General features: G+C 43.8%; 1 protein-coding gene across 2 annotated transcripts in view; it reads right to left on the reverse strand.

The window, feature by feature from the left end:
- TMEM131L (transmembrane 131 like) overlaps window positions 1-4374 on the reverse strand; it is a 145638-nt gene extending 141264 nt beyond the window's left edge. For both annotated transcript variants that reach the window (XM_019722360.3, XM_019722355.3), the window contains exons 1-2: window positions 4214-4374; window positions 3437-3507 (exon numbers count right to left, since the gene is read on the reverse strand). In XM_019722360.3, the coding sequence (XP_019577919.3) occupies window positions 3437-3507; window positions 4214-4337 (195 nt within the window). In that variant the 5' untranslated portion in view covers window positions 4338-4374. The remainder of the gene's footprint in view (window positions 1-3436; window positions 3508-4213) is intronic.
- Between the last annotated feature and the right edge of the window lie 4590 nt (window positions 4375-8964).

An 8964-nucleotide genomic window follows, 5' to 3' on the forward strand; every position in this document is an offset into this window, starting at 1 on the left:
TTTTGACCTTGAAGGTGAAGTAAGAAAGTGCACAATGCAGGATCTTGAACACATGCAATTACTTCTGGACAGTAAGCTAACGAAAATGTTTCTTTGGTTTCTACACCATCACTGCTTTGGATTCAGTGTGGTGAAGTATGGTCACGTGATGCAGAATCAGAGGAAAGGAAAAACTCTGTAACTCTAAGTACAAAACCACATGTGTTTTTTTTTCTTCCTTCTCATTATCACCATGGACAGTTTTTATGTTCCTACACCAAGCTATTCTACAACATGAAAGAGTACATAACAAAAAGATGTGACTAACACAATTTATCTGTATAACTGGCCACATGTTAATAGCCTCAAGTTATCGGCACTGGTTCAGCCCCTTCAAAGCAGGAGAGCTGTCCCATGTTCTCCAATGACCAAACCTAAGGGAACAGGTGAGAGACTGCCAAAATAACAGAATGTATTAAGTGCTTACTAAATTCAAGGCACTTAATCCTCACAAAATCCTCTAAGATGAGCATCGGTATCAGCCCCATTTTGCAGATAAAGAAACTGAGAACAGAGAAGCGAAAAGGAATAGAGACTGGAGTCAAATCCTGGAAGCCTGGCCAGAGGATCTGGCAGTTTACAAAAACTCAATTGTTATATTTGTTTTTACTAATGATGCATTACTCAAATTCTTGATCACTTAGAGACCCATTAGATGAGGGGAAAAAAAAAAATTTCTAAATAGATAACTGTACAAATAATTAGTGTTGGCAAATGTTAGTATTCAATTTTTTTAACGTCACATCTTCTGATGCTATGTCACCTATAACTGAAAAATCTTAGTTTGTGAAGGTATCTTTAAGTCCTCCTGAATGAAAGGAACCCAGCCTACAAGTTAGTTAAGCAGAAAACCCTCAAATTTAAATAACACCTATAAATATTCTCTTGTCAACGAACTCCATGACACACATGAGGGAACTTTTTCAGAAAAAAATTCAAAATCTTTTGAAAAGAATTCCCTAAAGATAACTTTCTTCAGAACTCTGTAGTTTTTATGTATCTGCTATATATATATATATATATATATATATATATATATATATATATATATATATATCATGTTTCCCCAAAAATAAGACCTAGCAGGACAATCAGCTCTAATGTGTCTTTTGGAGCAAAAATTAATACAAGACCTGGTCATATTTTACTATAAGACCAGGTATAATATAATATAATGTAATATAATACCGAGTCTTATACTAATTTTTGCTCCAAAAGACACATTAGAGCTGATTGTCAGGTTAGGTCTTATTTTCTGGGAAACACGGTACTGTATGTGTATGTATATATACACCAGTAGTTAAAATAGATACATATGCACATACATAGTTCGCAGTTCAGGTAGACACATGTGGATATATAGGTCCACAAATATCCTCACCTCCACCCAGGTACATGGAGGGTAATGTAAAATCGTCTCTAAAAGATCCACATAGACATAGAGATGGAGTGTTTAGAAAATTACTTTGAATAAGTTTCACTTTCATTACAGCTTTGATTAAAATAACTTAGCTATAAATGCCTCTATAGCAAGTATTCCAGAAAAACAGCTTCTAAATTCTAACATCTTTACCCAAAACAAACTGCATTACACATATAAACAAAAACAAAACCAGAAATTAACAGTTTTATAAAAGAATGTCCGAGCCTTTAAATAAAATCCTGTCACCGGCCTTGACATTTGCACCTCTGAGCACAGGGACCACATCTTCACCTAATGCTGTAACAAATGCGAGTCTATAATTTCCTTTTGGCCAGCGTTGGCTTCCAACGGTAACCAGGAAGAGGTAGGGGCTACAACTGAGTAAAAATGCAAATACAAATACATATAGATATACACCAGAGCTTCTCCGCCGGGCAGTTTTACTCCCCAGGGACATCTGGCAATGTCTGGAGATATTTTTAGCTGTCACAACTGAGGAGACAAGAGGGAGGAGTGAATGCCACTGGCATCTAGTGGGTAGAGGCAGAGATGCTCTTACTGCCTGACATCCCCCTGCCCAGAACAGCCCCCCACAGCAAAGAATTCTCCAGCCGAAAATGTCACTAATGCCGCTGCTGAACAACTCTGATATACACAAATACAGCTATATTTTTAAAAAGTAAATACATCCAGTGTTAAGTGTGGTTCTCTCAGGATTATGAACAATTTCTATTTTGACTGTTTTATCTTTCTGTATATTCCAAACTTTCAACAATACACATTATTTATAATCAGGAAAAACAATGCATTTGGGAATAAACTTTTAAGAGAGGGGCAGACTATTTACTCCCCATCTTGCTGGGGCTTTTTCTCAAAGGACTGGTCTTATTCAGCCTGCTGGCCTTCAGAGAAGGTCCAGGAAATTTTTCCTCTAAAGATCACCTCTTCGCCTTGAAGCTGTTATTCATTAGCCCTGGTTAAAATGAATATTCCAAATATCTCAAAACCAGCTTCGCATAGGAGGAAGAAAATTGAAATGTAAAACTGCATAGCCTCTCCAGTGAAGTTTCGGTGAGACATCCTGTTTTTCTAAACAGCCACAAGAGACAGCATAGAATTAAGTGCTGCCACCAATGTGGGAAGTAATGAACATCTTAAAAATTACGGCACACAGCAGAATATTCCCTTGTAATTCAAACTACTCCCCATTTCCCAGAAAAAAAATGCACTTGGGGTCACTACTGTCGCTGCTGAAAAACAATCAACAATATTTAGATGTGTACATTTTCAGTCAAGGAGAATTTCTTCTAAAAGTTAAACCTTAAACAAAAAAGCTTTGCAGTACTGTCTACGGCTGCAGTAAACCCTGTATGATGCCACAGATTCCAATAAAATGTTAGGAATTAGTTTTCCACATGCAATCATCATATCATTTAGTGGGGGAGAAAACCCAAAACCGGAAATTGAAGATCTTAAAAGGGTGTATTCTAAAACGAATTAAAGAAACTTGGAACAAATCCAAGATTACAATTCTTTAAAGTCACATCTTTATCCCACAGCTACTTAACGCTAATGGCAAGTACCACTTACTAACATTTTTTAAATCAATATTCCTATTGTCCTCAGGCACACAGCACTACCTTATTTAGAGAACAGGGCACAAGTCCCTAGCCCACCCAGGGCCACAGCTGGCCGAGGGGCCCGCCCTTCCCCTCCGCACTGCAGCCGCTGGCCTCGGCCCTGCTGAGGTGGCCTCAGCTCCCACCTCCTGAACTTGGGGCAGGCGTGACTCACGCCGTCACATGGCGCGGGAGGAGGCCTGGAAGGCCACCGTTGCCAGGTGTTTAGGCTCGGCCCAACCGTTTATTTGCCTTGCAAAGTGGCCCGAGAGCCTGTGCCACTGGGGGGCCGGCGGCCTCCCGGCCTCTCCTCCCTCGCACACCCACCCCCGCCCTGTCACCTGGTTGTCCTCACCTGAGTGGGCAACAGGAGTTCCCCTTCTTCTGCCTGCCACAGCTCCACCACGTTCGGCAACGGCTCAATAGCTGCACAGACACCAAAAAATACAGAGTGTTTTTAATGCACGGTAAAGGCTTCCTGTTTCCCTATCTTTACCCATGTACCCACCTCACCAAAACAAGTCTCCGTTTCCTTCTAGAAGTGGAGGACAGCAGAGGAGCGAGCCGAGGATAAGAACACAATGGACCGGGTGTAAGCCGGCGGCCCCTCTGAGAGGCGACGGCGTGCAGGGTCGGGGGGGGGGGGGGGGGTGTCTCATGTTGGAGGTCGGATGGGGAAAACCCACCCCGCGGGCCACTCTGCGCTCGCATCCCGCAGCATCTGGGGCGGGCATCTGCAGGATGGGTCCTAGGCGACCAGGCTCCGGGAACAAAGCTGCAGGAAGCCAGGCTGCGGCGGGGCCCCAGCGCGCGCTACACAAAGCGGGGGCTGCGCCCGGGGCGCCGGGGGCCCGCGCACAAAGGCTCCCGGACGCGTGCGGCTAGCGGTCCGCGCCACGATCCCCAAACCCCGCGATTTCCCAGCTTTCTGTTTGCATGGGGGAGGGGGCGCGGTAGGAGACGCCGCGGTTAGAAAATGTTATCAGCCCAGAATTGCAATCGCTTCCTCCTCCTACCCTTTCCCTTTCCTCCCCTCGCCCTCTAATAGATTTCAGCAGTTCCCTAAAAGAAAGACGGGGGGGTGGGGGGGCAGGGTAGAGAGGGGAAGCCAACAGAACGGCTCAAGGCTGACCTTGTCCCTGAGCCCCTCCCGGGCGACAGCAGGGCAGGAGGACCTGGAAGACACCCAGCAGGAGGTTCACGGCCGCGGCGGTGCGGCAGTAGCAGCCCGGCTGCGGGCGTCGGAGCCCCGCCATGCTGCTGCTCGCCCTCCTCTCGGTGCTCGCCGCGCTCGCCGCTAGCTTGCTGGCGCCGGGGCTGCCTCGCCCCGGGCCCGCCCCCGCGCCGCCCGCCCCGCCCCGCCCCGCGCCGCCGCCCCCGCCCCCGCCGCCGCCGCCGCCGCCGCCGCAGCTGCTGTAGCTTCAGCCCGGGGCGCGCCGCTCGCCCTGCGCGCGTGTGCGCCACAGATAGAGGGGGGACGGAACGCTGCGGGGTGCGGGGAACGTGGACAATGCGAACGCAGCGGCCGCGGGTGCCCCACCCCGGCGCGGGGCACATGGTTGCTGCCCCGCCCCGCCGCGCTCTCGGCTTCTCTCCCAAATCTGCGGGGCCCAGGCACTTTTTGCGGCGGTGACTTAGAGCTGTCGGGAGAGACTATCAGGCCACTGTCGCCAAGTGCGATTTCAGTAAATTTCGGAGAGTTTTCGCTTTGTTTGGGTGCACGGGCCACAGTCGGGTTATTGCCATCGGGCAGGGAAGTCGGCAGTGGGTGATAGGAGTGAAGAGTCGCCCAGCTGGAGGCCTGAGACAGGGTATTAGTGGAAATAATGCAGTGGTTGTCAGGAAACGCGAGTGCAGCCACATGGCTGCTGCCAGTTCTGCAGCGAGGATATCCGGTGGCTGCAAAGTCTGTAATTTAGAATAAAAAGAGCTCTCCCAAGACCGGAGAGGCTGACCTCAGCGCCGCGTGGCGGTGGTGTGCGCCCGGCGCCCTCCGTGGATACGGTCCAGGTTGTGACAGGTGGGGAAGCCTCTTCCTAGGGGAGTTATTGCGTCAAGGACCTTGCAAATACTCCCCTTCGGATTCACGTTGCAAAATTTAGCCAGCCCCTTCTGAAACATGATGGGGGCCAGGACGAGGGTAAGTTGCCTATTTCTAACATTAACAGGATAATATAAGCAATATTAGGAACTACACTTTCTAGCCCCATTTTTTGATTCCTAGAACCGAAAAGCACATCTAAGATCGAGATCTCTTTTAATATCATGCCTTTGCCAATCAATTTGCATCACCTGGAAGTATTAGCAATCTGCAGATTTTTTTCTCTCGTTAATTTGCTGCTTCCAGAGTAGCTTGTATGAAATTCAGAGAATATGAGCAGTGTAGAATAAAGAAGGGAAGTGACCCGGGCACACCTGTCTGCTTACATTGATCCTTCACTTAATTGCTTCTGGTGCCTTACAGTCTAGACAATGGAAAAGTGGTGGTCGAATAGCAGGACAGATGCCAGAGAAGGACTAAATCAATTAGGAATCCTCTCTCTCTGCTAGGGACATAATATAGTACTGTGAGCCCAGTCTCCACACTGTGTCTGGACAGAACTATAAACAACGTTAAATAGCCTAATTGCTTGGCCAGGACTTAACATTTAAGAAGATTAGCAGAAATACAAGACCTCTATGTGATAACAAACAAACAAAACACTTCACTTTGCATTATCTAACTTGCACACCTCCGGAATTTTCTCTGTTCCTTACCTTTTCCCTATGTTCCCTGGCAGCCTGTTTATTTCTTTTTCAAGAAGCCCCAGTCCCATCCCAGTGGGTCCCTTTTTTCTCTTCATGTCATTTCTCTAGGTTTCTATTTGCCCCTTGGGCTCTGAAGGTTCTCCCACTTGGTTAAGGGGACCCCTTATGATAAGAATACTTCCATAGCCCAAAATAACACATAGCCCAATATGTATTACTTTTAAGTCCTCTTATGACTATACTACTTAGAAAAGAAAGCAAGCAAAAATTGATAGCTTAACAGGTTTTATTAGACAGGTTTAATAAAAAGTCATGGTACAAAACATTGTTACTAATTTTTAAACAATTTTAATTTTTTTACTAAAAGTCTTTCCCACACTAACCAGTATCACAGAATCAATGGAAATGACATAAAAGCGTAAAATAGCCATGGACAATCTATAAATAAGGCTCTATTTTGTTCTCATACTGAAGTCTTTTAAAGGCCAGCTTGATTTTTCACGTTGTACTCTTGTGGACTTGATAAAGTGGGTAGTGCTATTTGACTGTTGTTCAAAAAGCTAGAACCACGTATCTGCAGTGCCAAAGGGTTGGAGAAGGGCGCAGGATTACACAGCTGTGTTCTTAGATAAATCTGACCTACTTAGCCTTCTCTGGAGGTATTTTTCATGCTGACTCATGAACAACAGGAAAGTTATGGCCCATGAAGTAGCATCTATGTTTTGAAGTAAACTTGTTCTCCAAAGACTCCTGTGTCTTTTGTGCTATATTTATTCCCATTATTCCCCTGTAGATAGTATGTTGTCACAGAATATTAGAGCTGCAAAAACTTTAGCTATTAAATAATGGCCCAACTGCCTCATTTTATAGGTGAAACTGAAGCCCAGAACAGATGAGAAATATCCAAGTTATAGTGGCAGAATTATGGAGAAGTATGTATGAAATAATGTCAACTGAAAACAACTTAATGTAAACATGAAAATGTTTACATTATATACAAATTTTATACACAAGAGCAAAGCGTGGAAGAGGCACTAAGGAGATATCTACTAGAGTATATCAATTTTAAATTAGAGCCTTGTAAATTAAAATGGTTTTAAAAAACACCTAAAATTGATGAAATCTAGTTATTTTAAATATACAAGACATTGACCATGCTTTTGACTTACTTTACCCTTGTTCTTTTTTTCTTAATGAGTACAGGTGAACACCAAGCAAGTCTACACTTGTTACTACATCTTAACACATCCTGCGTAAAATTGATAGTGAAGTGTCAAGCCCACACCACCTATATGTACTCCAGAGAAGAGTCAACGTACCAGGTCACAAGGTGGCTGTGAAGATTAAATGAGATACTTTATGCAAAGCATCTGATATAGATGCTCAATAAATGCTAGTAATGATATCATCGTGTATTCACATTGTAGGGCCCTGCCAGACCTTTCATTAACATGGTAATTTGATACTGATATTTAATTATTTGAATTACCTATTATCATTCATTATCATATCATTTATCACTCAGGCATGCTGGAAAAGGGAATGATTAATGAAAATGTACATATAACAGCTGTTTGCTGGCTTATCTATCCATCTGTTTTGGGCCTCACCCCAATTGTGACAACAAAATCAAGTGTTGCATCAAACCACCACCACCATCATGGCTGGGAACCACCAGGGAGGAAATGCCCAGAGGGCATGGTTCTTGAGTAGAGTAGAGCCTAGTGGTTAATTCAGGTACTTTTGAGATGCAAACTGTTCCCTTGACACAGGGGAGGGGACCCTTCCTATCTGACTTTATTCCATTTCATCTTATCTCAGGAAGCCTCAGTGCATTGGATAAGAGTTCTTGACTTTGGGCTCAGTGCATTGGATAAGAGTTCTTGACATTGGGCCAGCCTGGTGGCTCAGGGGGTTGGCACTCAGTGCTCCTAACGCCGAAGGATGTGGGTTCGATTCCCACATGGGCCAGTGGGCTCTCAACCACAAGGTTGCCGGTTTGACTCCCGCAAGGGATGGTGGGCAGTGCCCCCTGCAACTAGCAACAGCAACTGGACCTGGAGCTGAGCTGCACCCTCCACAACTAAGACTGAAAGGACGACTTGAAGCTGAACGGCACCCTCCACAACTAAAATTGAAAGGACAACAAACTTGACTTGGAAAAAAAAAAAAGTCCTGGAAGTACACACTGTTCCCCAATAAAGTCCTGTTCCCTTTCCCCAATAAAAAAAAAGAAAGAAACTACGGAATCCGGAAAAAAAAAAAAAAAGAATTCTTGCCTTTCTCAAACTATTCTGTTGTCTTCAACAATTGTCCTTTTCTATTATAGGAACATCAAACAATTTGGGGGAGCATGAGAAGTCACAGTTAAAAATAGTCATCTTTCTCTCTATTTCAAAACTCATGAAACTATACAGTGAAAAGGATAAATATTACTGTACATAAATTAAAATTAAGTTGTTTTAAATTTTTAATTAAAGAACGTTTTTAAAAATTAAAGCAAATGAATGATACACAAATGAAAGAAAAAAAAGTCATCTTCCTAATTTCCCTTGCAACTTGGCATGGCTATTTAGCCACTTCTGATCAATGAGATATAAGCAGACTTCTACTGTCATGGCTTCAAAGGAAGCTATTGTTTTCATGATGAAAAGGAATAGATTCAGCAAGGACAGGTCTTTTGTTTTGTGTCCTTCCTCCTGCTGGAATATAGATGTGATGCCCAGAGGTTTGCAGCCATCAGGCAAGCCAGAGGGAAAAAGCTATTAGTTGAAGATGATGGATTAGAAAGACAGAATAAGTCTGGATTCTTGATGGAATTAAGGAATTGCTAGATTGTCTGCCTTTAGATAGTTTGTAAGCAAAAGTCACCAAGTCACCCCTTACTGCAGTCAAGTTTTCTGTTACAGCCGAAAATAATCCTAAGTGAAAGGAAAAAAAAAGTCTTTTTTTAAATAAAACAAACATGAAACTAAACAATCATCATTAACAATAACCAGCCTCGATATTAACAGGATGCTCACATAACAAGGGAAAAGTAGCAAACTCATACTTGGTTTATTTTACAAGTGCAAATTAAAACAATTACCATGCATCATTTTATATCGAGTTAGCCAAAGAGAAGCAACAAAATAT

This window comes from Rhinolophus sinicus, chromosome 15, assembly GCF_057876585.1.
Source record: "Rhinolophus sinicus isolate RSI-liver-muscle chromosome 15, RSI-T2T, whole genome shotgun sequence".
Lineage (NCBI taxonomy): Eukaryota > Metazoa > Chordata > Mammalia > Chiroptera > Rhinolophidae > Rhinolophus > Rhinolophus sinicus.